This window comes from Puntigrus tetrazona, chromosome 11 (genome assembly GCF_018831695.1).
Source record: "Puntigrus tetrazona isolate hp1 chromosome 11, ASM1883169v1, whole genome shotgun sequence".
Taxonomy (NCBI): Eukaryota; Metazoa; Chordata; class Actinopteri; order Cypriniformes; family Cyprinidae; genus Puntigrus; species Puntigrus tetrazona.
In genome coordinates, this window is record NC_056709.1 from 13,252,657 (window position 1) to 13,266,180 (window position 13,524).

The following is a 13,524-nucleotide window of genomic DNA, read 5'->3' on the forward strand; positions in this document are numbered from 1 at the left end:
TGTATGTATATAAAAATATATATCAGGTTTTTGGGTTTTTTTAATAATTTGTGGTCAAAAGGGTCAGTTTCATTAATTAAAAAAGATTATAATAATAAAACTAAAATTTAAAATAACTTTTCTATGTATTATATATATATATATATATATATATATATATATATATATATATATATATATATATATATATATATATATAGATATATATAGATATAGTAAAAATTTATTTACTCCATGTCATTACAAGAAATCATTCTAATATGCTGATTTGCATGACTATCAGTAGAAACCATAATACATTTTTGCTGGATTGTATTAGGCCTACATCTCTATGCTATGTTTTAATGAATATTGAATGCATTTTCACAACATGAGATAAATTCTACCTGTTTAAACTGCATTTATTAGGCCTATGTATATAAGTAAGTCTACTCGTTATATTTTCAGGCCTATCAAATTTCAAGAGTTTTTGCTTTATAATATTTTGGTGGAGGAAGACGTCACGGTTATTTGAAAGCATAAAAAAACATTTATTTATTATTATTAATAAACAATAGGCTAAATATTTTCACGGTCACGTTCGTTGACGAGTTGAGTCTTGAATTTTCTTTAAATAAAACGTACAGTAATTCTTTCCTCGTCCTCCTCTGCGCTAGAGGGCGACTTACTGAACCCCTCATAAATATTCCCCGAACTCTCGCGATATTACCGCGTCTCTCCTCCTGCCTTCCTTTTCCGGGAGTCTCTCAAGATGGTAGGTTCACGTCTCATTTGTGAAAAACAAATCTACGATAATCCAAACGAATCTGTCGCAAACACGAAGCGCACCCGAGTACAAAACACGTACAAAGTTTGTTAAAGAGCTAATGCTCGCTTTCACGATGTTATTTCTCGCCCGGGACGAGTGTTTATAGAGATGTTGGTACGATTAGCATCGTCGGGTTCGCGCTGTAGTACTGAATCGAGCGTGATGGATTCGCAAATGTATTCCGACTTTAACGCGGGATTTAAGTATGAACGTGTTTAGTCACTCGCCGTGTGTTTGCGGTATAACGCTCTCGGTTGCTTGTCAATAGCTTCTGCCTGGTTGTGTTTTTCGCAGGCGGACGTCGAGCAGAAGAAGAAGCGTACCTTCAGGAAATTCACCTACAGAGGTGTGGACCTGGACCAGCTGCTGGACATGTCCTAGTGAGTCAAACCTCTGCCGTGTGGAGATCTGAGGTGGTTGTGTGAGTGAGGAGAGGAGCAAGGCGCTCAGAACGGCCATGGCAGTGGAAATCACTCGGCCCCGTGTTCGGCAATGCTTTAAAATGTGAAAAAATAAGAGCTTTAATTGCGAGTTTATCTTCACTTATCAAATGTGGTCAGATTGAATATAATGCATCGCGATTTGAGGATGTTTATTTTGGGAATCTATTAAATGCTAAGATTGTTTTGCGACATTTTAGACCTTAATTTGACACATTAATGTAGTCCGTATCACTTTTTTTAGTGGTATTTTCGGAATAAAAATTCAATACAAAACTCTCAGCTCGAATCTCATTGCCTTTGTAGTCCATAATGTGATCAATCGGCTTGAACGATTAATTTATATTGAAATTAACATTAGTTTCATTATTGCAAGGATGAAACCCTGCAGAGTTTAGTTGCAACTCTTCAATTAGGGCTGTGTCTGAAATCGCCCCTTATACTCTCGTTCACTATTCCCTACACTCACTGCATTATGGGGATTCTAAAGTCTGTGTGCATAGTCTTGTTTTTGCTGTGCATTGTGGGATTGAACGAGTGAGAATGTACACTGTGGTTTCAGATGCCACTTAATATGGCTGTCCCCTCAAACAGTGCCCTATCTGAGGGTTTAGGGGGTGACTTTTGAATACAGCCTAGGTCTAAATGGCTTGACGAGCTGGATCAGGGTTGGAGCTGAACTCTGCAGGGCTGTGTTTGACACCCTTGCATTATTGTAACGGTCTTGAGGTTTTGTCAATGATCCGATGCCCGTGTAGAAATGTTATTTAAGCCGCTGTGTGTTTCTCAGTGAGCAGCTGATGCAGCTGTACTGTGCCAGACAGAGGAGGAGGCTGAACCGCGGCCTCAGGAGGAAGCAGCAGTCTCTCCTCAAGCGCCTCCGTAAGGCCAAGAAGGAGGCACCTCCCATGGAGAAACCAGAGGTGGTGAAGACTCACCTGAGAGACATGGTCATCCTGCCGGAGATGGTTGGATCCATGGTCGGCGTGTACAACGGCAAGACCTTCAACCAGGTTGAAATCAAGGTAGAGATGAAGCATAGGGTTTAAACGGCCGTTCCATGTGCCGTGGTTGTTGATGGCTAATGATTGTTGTCTCTTTTCAGCCTGAGATGATTGGTCATTACCTTGGAGAGTTCTCCATCACGTACAAGCCTGTTAAACACGGTCGTCCGGGTATTGGAGCCACTCATTCTTCCCGCTTCATTCCTCTGAAGTAAAAAGTAATTGAGTATGTAAATAAAAGCCTCCAAAATAGCCTGACTTTGTCTTCTTTCTCTTTATTTTTTTTTTCATTTGTGTGACTGAATGCAGGTTGTAGTTCATACAGGCATATCTTTTGTCTAAAGATCCTTTTTTATTTTTTTTTTGAATTTCTTAGTTTTAAATTCCTGTTACATGCACATGATGTTTTACCTGAAACTTTCACAGCGTACAAACCCAAAGACAATGAATGAAGTCTTAATTCATACCATCACAAATTATAAAATACCTTGGTCTTGTATACATAATTATTGAATTTTGTCCTCGGTTTTCAACAGAAATATCTAAACGTCTAATATATGATCTAAATCTGAGTCATTGAAGTTATACTTTAACATGGGTACTAACATTTTGGGTTTTTTTTTTTTTTTTTTTTAGTCACAGATCTGCTCAAAGATTTTTATTTTTGCTTAAGCTAAATATATTGATTCAAGAATCTTTAATGAAAGACAAGTAATCTTTTTAATAGTGGTCAAAAGCAGTAACAGTAAGTTATTTCCATTTAGTTGTTTAGAGAATTAAATTTTCATATTCAAACTTTGATGTCATGAAGATTTTTATTAGCAGTATATAATATATATATGGTGTTAAGAGGTGACCAAGAAACCCTGACGATACGATAGCTGATCAAAGTCAGCATTTCAGCTTTTCTATTCAAAGTATATGAAATGTCTTAAGAATGTGAGACAGAAGCAGATCAAGTTTTTTTTTTTTTATTATTTTAGACCGTCACCCTTTTTAACACTATTTCAATGACAGGGCTTATAGTACTTTCAACATAAAAACCCTAAACTAATATGAATTTTATACAAAACTGCTTTTCATGTGGCCGGAACAATATTGTCCGCCACAGAATAACTCAAAAATGGACATCGTCTGCATCTGATGTCAGATAAAATAAAGGCTAGTAATAGCCTGAAATAAATACAATAAATCAGTCTATTTACAGTAAATGCTTGCAGGAGCAATGTTGCACTGTGTTAAATCAAATTCACATTTTGAATATGTCGTTGTGAGGTTATCCCTTTGGGGCTGACAATATCATAGCATTCTATATCCCAGAGAGAGCAAATCATTAGTTTGAATGGGCTGGCATTATATGTACATAAAAATAAAAACCTTTAGGGATATTTATACAACTCATTATATAAACCCATTCTGCTCTGGGACAAACATCCATCTGAGCTGTTCCTATGAGCTGTTTCCTGCAATCATACACCAAGTAGTAAATATACAATGACATTGTACGAACAGTTCCAATAAATTTGGCCCATATGCAAGAGCAGATCAAATTCAACATTTAGAGAAATAGTTCACCCAAAAATGAAAACTCTATCATCATTTTCTCACCCTCAAGTACCTTTAGGAATTTTTTTGTTCTGCCGAACATAAAGATATTTTGGCTGTTTTAGGTCACCATTGACTTGCGTAGTTTTTTTTTCCCCTACTATGGAAAGCGATGGTGACCCAAAACTTGGTTACAAACTTTTTTCAAATGGTCTTTCTTTGTGTTCGGCAGATCAAAGAAATTCATACAGTTTTGGAATTACAGAATTAAAATTTTTGGGTAAACTATTCCTTTAAATGTAACTTATCACTGTGTAGGTAGACAAGCTATTTATTTCAGGCCCTTAGATCTGATGTCCACTGTAGCCTCTGTCCCAGTATTGATGCTCTTTGGTGCAGTTGTTGGTCTTATCAAGTCTGGTTGAGATTTGGATGGTGACTTTGGGGCAGTTTTTGGTCTCGTTGTGTCTTCTGGAGGTTTAGTAGTGGTCTTTGTTGGGGCTGATTCCTGCTTGGGTTTTGAGGCCGTTGCTGGCTGCCACAGGAAAAATTCATGTAAGAGAGTATTAACTACATCAGGGCACTCCATCATGACCATGTGACTTCCATCATCTATGATCTTCAGGAACCCCAACAATAGGATCTGCAAGAAAATCAACACAGTTAATAAGTGCTGGAAAGATGAAAAGAGCTAAATAAACTAAATGGACAAGGCTCTAAGCTTGAAAAGTTAAATGATTGTACCTCTGCCATACGTTGGTCCTCTTGTACCGGTACAAACTTGTCGTACATGCCGTGAACCAGCAGAACAGGCACTGTGATTTCAGCATGGTAAACCTCATCGCCCTCCGGCCAGTACTGTCCACTCATCATGGACCGTAGAACGAAAGAAGACACGTTGAAGGCATTGTTCTCTTTTAGTAGTTTCTTTTCTCTTGTTCCCTGATGAGCAAAACCAGCCCTTGAAGACAGAAAAAGGCATCTTTTATTAGTGAAAAACTCCTGTGATTGCCAAAACCTAGATGTTCATGATTACACTGGCAAACAACAAGGCAAGGACAAATGTGAGTTCTACTTTATTTCAACAGTCTACTTTAAACATTAGGTTGCCATTTTTCCTGGACTCGTCTTATTGCCTAAAATATCCAGGGTTTGGCTTTGTTTGCGTTGGCAGAACAATCAGTTACTTATTTTCAAAACGCTCTCTAGGTACTTCCTGGCCAGGATGCGTCAAGGAAAAATTACAGTCATTTTAACTATAACTTTGCAACTACGAAGGCTCGAATACACTACAGAATTTTTGCCCAGATTTTTGTCATAATTTACAACCCACTAGTTTGCTGAAAATCAGAGGCCGTCTGTAGGTTTGAGTTGACAAATTTAATAGAAAATTGAGATCTGTTCTTTGGGACCCACTGTAGGCTGCAACCTTAATTAAACACACACAAAGCACCTCAAGCAGGTTTGAAAAAAACTTGCAGGACAGTTGGTCCCCAAAGATTAGGGCTGAAAACCTCTGCTGCATGATTTTCGGCTGTCCCAGATGAAATATTGTCATCGTGAATCAACTGTGGCGAATCATAAATCGCCGCAATTGCTTCATGATTGCCAGTCTTTCGTTGGGGACGGATAAAAGTCATGCAGTGTGTCTCGGGTTTACTGACTACTGACTTTTGCCAATTAGTGTCAACTTGTCCAGACTATAAATTGAGCAAAACTTGTGTAGTATATTCCAAGGTAATTTCCAAACATAGTAGATGTAGAAAGCTGGCAAAGGGCAAGCCAATGACAAATGTGTCCTGTGGACCATTATTCTTACATGAGAAAGCTCCAGGTGAGGCACGGGGACAGAAAATTAAGGACACACGTGGGCAAGTTGAAGACAGAGCAGAGACTGGGCTCGAGTGCTGTAGGACCTCCACCGTTAATCATCACAACTTTATGAACTTGTTCCGGATACTCATGAGCCAAGAATGTACAAAAAGAGACACTGCAAGAAAAGAAAGAAAATGCTAAAACAAGTACGACAATGCATCTGGATTTATCAGGCAAAGGCGCACATTTCCTTACCCGTAAGAGTGTCCTACTAAAATATTCCGCTTCTTTGCATATCGCTTGAAGATGATCCTAACATCTTCAGCCAAAGCGTAAAAGGTATAGGCAGCGGGAATCCGAGGAGCTGAACTTGCACCATGGCCGGCCAAGTCCGGGGCAATGACCTCGTAACCAAGTTGGGAGAAATAGTCCAGTTGGCTTCCCCAGATATCCAACGAGCCCCCGACTCCATGAATGAAAAACAAGGCCACGTCGGAGTGAGTACCTTTGCAGCATGTGATCTTCCGCTCACAGTCGATCACAATGGAGCGTTTGGGTTTGCGCCGTCTTCTCTGCACTTGCTGCAGATCCTGCTGAGGTGCAGGTTTGATCTCCGTAGCTGCGGTCACCGACCCCGGTGTGGGTTCAGATGCCTGGGTTACTGGGGGAGCTTCACAATTGGAAGCATCTGTATCCACAGTGCTGTCTCCGTTCTGATAGCGGACCAGCTCTGGATGGGTGGCCTCATTGACGTTCTCGATCAGAAGCTGTCCGTTTCGATACACTGAGATTTTGCGCTTGCAGCTGACCGTGCCCCCTTCCCCAGTCCCTGGCTCCTCAACCACTGGTCTGTCTGGGATAATATGCCGAACTCTCAGAACTCTTCCTGGTTTTACCTCAACAAATTCAAAACCATCAGTGGGCTCAGAGGACTCAATAGGGACCACAACGTTAGTAGACTTTCCTGTAAAGCAACAGAATATTCCATCCACAAAGCTGGTGAGCATGGTGAACACCTGGGGAGACAAGAAGTACATTTAGGTTTGCCAAATAGACTTTGGCAAATTTGACTTACCACACATCAGTTTGGCAGATCAATTATCCATGTGTTGAGTGCAATCAAGCTACCTAGTTTCTCTCGTCAAAAAAAGCACACCAGAGCATGGTTTTGCCGCCAATGTAGACTTAAGTGAAGGTAGCGCCATATAAAATTTTTGAAATGGAATGAAAACGAGACAGTGAGCAACAGAAATACAGTGCGTTCAATGGTTTGTAATATTGTTTAACAAGTAAACGGAACAAAAACTACACATGATGTGAAATAGGAGCTATGCAGTGCATGTCGTAAACTGTTTTTTTATATAAATGTTTAATTCAGTATGATGTCTAACCTGACTAAGGTCTCTCGATGTTAGAAACTGCATGTTGGTTTGTTTTTGCTCCAAATATAGTACTTGTACTTGTCAGGCCTAATAGCCATTCTCCCAGGACCACAGAATTATAGCACCTACTAGCATCTCCATGAATTTTATTCTATTTCAGGGTGTGTGATGTATGATTTCCTTCTAAAAACGTAAAACCTAAACTCCAAAGTATATCTTGTTAGGATCAATGACAATATCATCATGAGACAATATACTAACAGCAGTACCATTAATAGCACTGTTCACAATTAAATGGTCTTAACACGCATGGCAAACTAACTGTGCCTCAAAAATTCCTTACAAGGATTACGAAATAACACGAATAAGCTTCAAAAATGACATGCAAACAAAGTTCTTTGGTCTTCATAACAGGGTCGGCTCTATTTTTGTTGTGAAATGTCAGAATGATGCAATTATTCACGGTTGCATTCAATACCAGCTCGGTGTTTACTATGCAACATTCTATACTTATGCATTTAAATGGAATATTATTATTTACAATAGCTGCCAAGAAATATCCCATGTAAAGAACCAAGTGGCTATTTTTTGAAAGCAGTGTAATTAGTTGCATCACGTCTCGGAACAGCCTCTCCTTTAGTTGCGGCTTTGGCCTTGTAGGTTGCCTCCAGTTTCTGACGACAAACAAATACATTCCTTCGCAAACCGTACGGTGCAGCATCTTACCTGATTATCGATGTTCCCGATACATGAAAATGCTGGATTGTTTACTCCAGTAGCTTCTCTTCCCAGTGTAACGAAACTGTAGGATGGTAATCTGCTACCCTCAATCCAATAAACAAATCCAAACAGAATCTCTTTCCACGTGATTTAATTACTTTAAAGATACTTTAAAGATTTCAATTGACGTAAAACCTATAATAACAATAACAGTAATAACTAAAAGAGCAACGACGGCTGTTTATCGCTTTCATTCACTCCCTATCTTCCAAATCTACATGGCCACAGTAAGCAGTCCAGATTAAAGAGGATTACACCTGTTGAGCATATGCTGTTTCAGCCTCACTAAAAACACGCTCTATCAGCCACCATATATTTTCTCGATTTTTTTTTTATTAATTACCTTGAAATGTACATTCAACATGGCTCAACACAGATCATTTTTAATCTCATTTTTATTGATTCTCAACAAAAAAAAAAAAAAAAAAAAAGTTGACCTCGAACATAGAAATTGGGAAGGCTTCATAAGAACAAGAACATACAAATGCAGGTCTAATTGCGGTAACTCTTCCAACCAGATATAGACTCAAGATTGGCTGCTCTCTGCACGCTTCCCCCTCAAGAGGTTTTAAAAGCTTTCTCTGCTCAAAACATTTCGCATGCATTTTGTTAACCATGACAGCTTCGAGACATTTCGATCTTCTCAACAAGGACACGCTTGAAACAGTTGACTCTTCGGCGCACAAAGCACGCTGGCTGAAGAGCATTAAACCCCATCTGCAAAAGCTCCTCGTTTGTTGCACCCGAACGTTCGCGGCTCATTCGCGCTCTCTGCAGGTTAAGAGAGGAACTGCTGCATAGCTGCACCTTAAACCAGAACTCCAAAATGAAACTACAAATCCAAAACAAAAAAGGAGAGACACTATTCAACTCCAACCTGGGGAAACCCCATCGTATTTCGAAGGCGGGTAAACCAGCGCTCGGGGATCAAGTCAGAGACGGAGTCAGGCATCTGAAGGCAAGTAATCAGTTTATGATTGTGGAACAAACACAGCACTGGAAAACCTACGTGACAACGGGAGAAGTGAAAGAGAATGACATCTGCATGTCTTTAAATCGCCGGTAACGTCATCCTCAACCTGTGACAACAGAAAAACTGTCCCGACAGTGCATTCATGCACAAGTATGCACCTGCTAGGAAGACCGTCAACTTACCAACACTAAACACTACATCTAAATCTGTCGAACGTGCCTGTACATTTCTGAAATTTCCCTTTTTCGGACGCTGGAGAGAGAGACGCCTGTGCGTTTAGTGCCTGTGTTCCCGAGTACATCATGAAAAGCGGTAATTCACAGCCGAGATTACTAGGGTGTTTTGAAACTTTTAGACTGCGTTAATAGTGTCCTAACAAATCAATTTTTCACACGCGTCTTCATAGCAGACGTTCATTCGTATATGTGCTTGTTGAATTTCGTTGTACCCGCCCCCTCCCCTCGCAGTTCAGAGTTCAGCAGAATCGTCGAAGCTGGCAGTGGAAACCCGTCGCGCCACACGCGTTCAGAACAGGGCACTGACTGCATCAGGAAGCACTCAGTAAAATTAAAAAAAGCACACTGCAAGAGAAGTGTTCTTCCATTTCTTTCTTTCTTTCTGAGATGAAATTCCTGTGTGGTGTGCGGGTGTTTGGGCTTGTTGTGTCCGTTCTGGTGCTGTTGGATGGTGGGTTCCTCTAGGAGTCCTCGTTCATCTCCTGGCTGTCTGTCCGGGCGATTTTCCTGGGAGGCGCTGGGCTGCCACCTTCCCCTTCCGCTTGCTCCTGCTCGCGCTTTTTAGCTGCATTCTGCAAGACATAAAAACAAACATATGATCTTTCCAGTACGTAGAGGTTCTTGCAGGAACCTTCAGTCCCTGCTAAAAATAAGGTATGTCTTTCAGCTCTATATGTTTACATTTTGGCATCCAAGCACGTTTTTTCAGCTTTGTTTCAGGATGATTCTGTATCTTAAGCCATACATTTGAATAACATATATATAGGTATATTTTGCAAGCGCCCCAAGTCATTTATTTTTTCCCCCCACTTCCTGCGCCCTCAGCAATTTCAAGCTAGTCTCACGTCACATTCAGTTGTGTTTTGTCCCGCAGGAAAGCAAACCTCTACAAGTAACAGCATTTCTTACAAAGGTAGAACAAGAGGTCAGCCATCCAGCATGAATTTATTGCATTTCATCACATTTTCCTTTTTGCATTTCTTTTTCTGCATTTTGTATTTTCTATGTGTATTTTCTTTACAGTAGCAAAACATTTAATTCATTCAAACACACATATACACATTATATATATTATATATATATATATATATATATGTGTGTGTGTGTGTGTGTGTGCGCGTGTATATGTGTGTGTGTGCATGTGTGTGTGTGTATATATATATATATATATATATATATATATATATATATATATATATATGTATATATATATATATATATATATATATATATATATATATATATATATATATATATGTGTGTGTATATTGTGTGTATATATATATATATATATTTTTTTTTTTATATACTGAATACATATGTTGGTTCACACAGTCCACAGTTTGAACATTTCTTAGGAAGATTATTCGCTGTTGGTTTCATAATGGCTATAAATGTCACAAAATGATATCCCAGCAATACTAGACCCTTTTAACATGGAGTAAATATTCCCCAAAAGTAAGTAGCTTGGATAAAAGAGTCTGCAAAATGACAATGTAAATCACCGAGATGATCAGCGCTATAGTTTTTATGCTGTTATTCCAGTCGTGACGTTGCATAAACAGAAACCACTTCTAAAATAGAATCCGCTGCTTTGGCTGGTTAGGACAAGAACTCTAACGAACATAGAAAAGATTGGTTAAGACAGTGTTACATTCAAAGTTGCTCTGAAAGCTTAAAGAGCACTTGCCTTTTTGTCCCACTGCTGATGAAGATAACGCAGAAGGATGTTTGTCTTCTCTGTGACGATGACTGTGAGGAGAAAGAAAACCTTTACAAATCAGAGACTTCATTTCGTTACATAATACCGGACTACATTTGCACAACAGCCTTCAGCCAAGCACTCACTCTGTTCGGAGGGATACTCTCGTGTAGGCAGATATACCGAAGGCCTTCTGTTCTGTAAGACAGGCAAAACGAACCGTTAATGATTTCAACAAAACTTTCAGCTGCAATTCACAACCGCGGCGTGAAAACGCTCGCTGAATATTCAGAGGGATGATGTTAACGGCCCACAAAGAGCCCCGCAAAATCTTACCGATGCTTTACATACAGAATCCGCGTGAAATCTGCTGAAGTTTGTCTTGTTGTATACAGGTAGACCTTTCAGGAAATCCGCCTTCAAAACATCCAGAGAGACAAAAGGGGTTAAAAATCAAACGTTTGATGGAAATATGCAAGAAGTCCTAAATTGACACGGTTGATCATCATCTAGAGGGAAAAGACATTTAACAAGGACATGATTCAGTGAATATAAACAGTCAAAAATACCTATTAACCCTTTACAGTTTACATACAGGCACAGCATCCCAGAAAAATATCAATTCCTCATAAATGACCATAAAAACCATCTAAAGCATGACGCATTGAGCTAGCCATCAATGACAGGGGGGACTGTAAGCTAATGCTGAAATGCACAAATAATAAATACACATAAATAATAAATGTCAAGAAATGCATCTCATTTGAGGGTATGCTGAGAGAGTAAAGTCAAATGCAGATGGAGGAGGATGCATGTCAGCCTTTGGGCGTTGCCAGTCTAGTCCGCTAGATACGTAAAAGGACATAAGCCTCATCTTTATTTATTTGAGTTTTCATATCGCATTTAATCACAATAACGCCAGTGAAACGAACGCATCCAGGTCGTGACTGTTGAACAAAAGCTTTGGGAAGTCTCGCTCGCGCTTCCCAGCATGCTAACACGCGCTAACACGCTAGCACGCAAAAACGAGATTTAAAGACCACCCGAACACCACATCGCCCGGTAACCTCGAACAGACGTTTTAAAGCCGGACTCAGACACGCTAACGTGTTTCTTTCCGGCTGTTGTGGTAATGAAAGCGCTCACGAACTACCCACGAGTGTCTGTAGCGGCCTAGCGTGCTAGCTCGGTCACCGAAGCAGCTTGTCAACCGAAAGCGGCTCGAATCTCGTCGTTTTGGGTGACATTTCAAGGCCCCTTCTTTTCGAGATGTGGTTGCTCAGCTGTGAGGCGAAAGCGGATCGAGCTTTGAGTGCAGAAACTTACTTTGTCCATGGTGAAGTCAGTCCAGTCCAGTCCTGTGGGTGTGCTTGTGCTCAGACAGGCCTGAACACTGACAGAAACCAGAGATTTGAAGCCGGCAACACACACACACTCACACACTCGTACTACTGAATACGACACTAAAACACAGAAATACGTGTGAACACAAACAGACAGCAGCTACACACCACAGTGTCTGCTACAGCTTACAGATACCGACTGACAAGTCTCTCTCTCTCTCTCTCTCTCTCTCTCTCTCTCTCTCTCTCTCTCTCTGTGTGTGTGTGTGTGTGTCTCTCTCCCCCTCCCTCTTAGTTATTTCAAACCAAAATATGATCATAAATCAAATTTGCACTTTGGGGCCACATGTACTGAAAAAAAGTGTAATAATTATACACTGGATACATTGTTTATAATGAGAAAAATGTTATATCATTCAGTTATAACTGTTAAAAATCATTGTTACACAAAGTTTGTTATAAAAAACAAAAACAATAATAATTAAAAAAACATTGGTGATTTAAAAAAATATTTTATTTTTGCCTATTCATGTGCAATTTTTTTAAAACTGAGTCTTAATGTCTTTAATTAATTAATTGATTTATTTTAATGCTCTAAATAATGTAAAGACAAAAATCTAATATTTTCTCTGGTTTTAAGAGTTTTAATAATTGCTCAAATTCTCCTACAATTATTGAAACATACCAAGTATTTCACAGCAATTTATTTTACAGTAATCTGAAACCTAAACTAATAATAATAATAATAATAATAATAATAATTCATCGTATATTCATATGTATATATGTATACATATGTATATATATTTATGTGTATTTATGTATATATATATATATATATATATAAATATATAATAAAAAATACATGCATAAAAATCCCCGCCTTTTTATGGTAACGCAATTATAACTAGTCTAATAAAGTGCATTACTTCTTCATTGGTTTAAAAAAAAATAAGTATAAGGGTCAGATTTAGTGCAACTGATCATATACCTTTTCTTCGGTTCACATAATATTTTTTAAAAACTGTAAATATTCTAAACGATATCATAACAAATTTATTATATTTGGAAAAGTACTTCTGTTTTCCTGAAGCAAATGCCAAGACCATGGGTGTGATACCAAACATGCATAAACTGATAAAAAATATGCGTCTTTGGTGCAGTGTAGGTTTTTTCAGATAAACAAATGCATCAAGCAAATAAATGTAAATAAACTAAGAGGGTAGTTGAGAAACTGAAAAACAAAACAAAATGAAATAAAATAAAATTTGGGACCTCTGCAGCTGCCTTTAACAATAAAATATTTCAACAATAAATTGTCTCACAAACATAATTTGTACAATTTGGTAATTGGTATAGCAAATAAAGATATAGTTGTGATGACTGTAATTTGAAAATAAATGAAATTATTATTTTGTGATACTTCATTCAACCTGTATATTAAAATTTAGCATTTCACAATTTATTTCTTTAATTTCTGCTTGATTGGTGTTTTT

General features: G+C 38.6%; 3 protein-coding genes across 3 annotated transcripts; 1 reads left to right on the plus strand and 2 right to left on the minus strand.

The window, feature by feature from the left end:
* The first annotated feature begins 694 nt into the window (after positions 1-694).
* rps15 (ribosomal protein S15) lies at positions 695-2,505 on the plus strand. The gene is made up of 4 exons (XM_043251293.1): positions 695-754; positions 1,103-1,188; positions 2,039-2,273; positions 2,354-2,505. Exons 1-4 carry the CDS (start codon positions 752-754, stop codon positions 2,465-2,467), a joined length of 438 nt encoding a protein of 145 aa, XP_043107228.1. The 5' UTR covers positions 695-751; the 3' UTR covers positions 2,468-2,505.
* Positions 2,506-3,980: 1,475 nt separating this feature from the next.
* On the minus strand, positions 3,981-8,586 carry abhd8b (abhydrolase domain containing 8b). Its single transcript, XM_043252703.1, has 4 exons — positions 5,868-8,586; positions 5,617-5,787; positions 4,542-4,758; positions 3,981-4,440 (listed from the first exon to the last, which is right to left on the minus strand). Exons 1-4 carry the CDS (start codon positions 6,647-6,649, stop codon positions 4,129-4,131), a joined length of 1,482 nt encoding a protein of 493 aa, XP_043108638.1. The 5' UTR covers positions 6,650-8,586; the 3' UTR covers positions 3,981-4,128.
* A 141-nt stretch (positions 8,587-8,727) lies between these two features.
* On the minus strand, positions 8,728-12,277 carry dda1 (DET1 and DDB1 associated 1). The gene is made up of 5 exons (XM_043252704.1): positions 12,012-12,277; positions 11,022-11,102; positions 10,832-10,883; positions 10,674-10,735; positions 8,728-9,555 (listed from the first exon to the last, which is right to left on the minus strand). The coding sequence occupies exons 1-5, from the start codon at positions 12,018-12,020 to the stop codon at positions 9,445-9,447; spliced, it is 315 nt and encodes a 104-aa protein (XP_043108639.1). The 5' UTR covers positions 12,021-12,277; the 3' UTR covers positions 8,728-9,444.
* Positions 12,278-13,524: the final 1,247 nt, after the last annotated feature.

Excerpts from the sequence above, each read along its gene's own strand:
- rps15 (XM_043251293.1), top strand. Across the intron at positions 1,189-2,038 it reads CAGCTGCTGGACATGTCCTA|TGAGCAGCTGATGCAGCTGT; the intron begins GTGAGTCAAACC and ends TGTGTTTCTCAG. Across the intron at positions 2,274-2,353 it reads TCAACCAGGTTGAAATCAAG|CCTGAGATGATTGGTCATTA; the intron begins GTAGAGATGAAG and ends GTCTCTTTTCAG.
- abhd8b (XM_043252703.1), bottom strand. The coding sequence starts at position 6,649 with ATGTACTTCTTGTCTCCCCAGGTGTTCACCATGCTCACCAGCTTTGTG. Across the intron at positions 5,788-5,867 it reads TTAGTAGGACACTCTTACGG|TGTCTCTTTTTGTACATTCT; the intron begins GTAAGGAAATGT and ends CTTTTCTTGCAG. Across the intron at positions 4,441-4,541 it reads AGGACCAACGTATGGCAGAG|ATCCTATTGTTGGGGTTCCT; the intron begins GTACAATCATTT and ends ATTTTCTTGCAG.
- dda1 (XM_043252704.1), bottom strand. Across the intron at positions 10,884-11,021 it reads ATTCTGTATGTAAAGCATCG|AACAGAAGGCCTTCGGTATA; the intron begins GTAAGATTTTGC and ends CCTGTCTTACAG. Across the intron at positions 9,556-10,673 it reads ATCAGCAGTGGGACAAAAAG|AATGCAGCTAAAAAGCGCGA; the intron begins GCAAGTGCTCTT and ends TATGTCTTGCAG.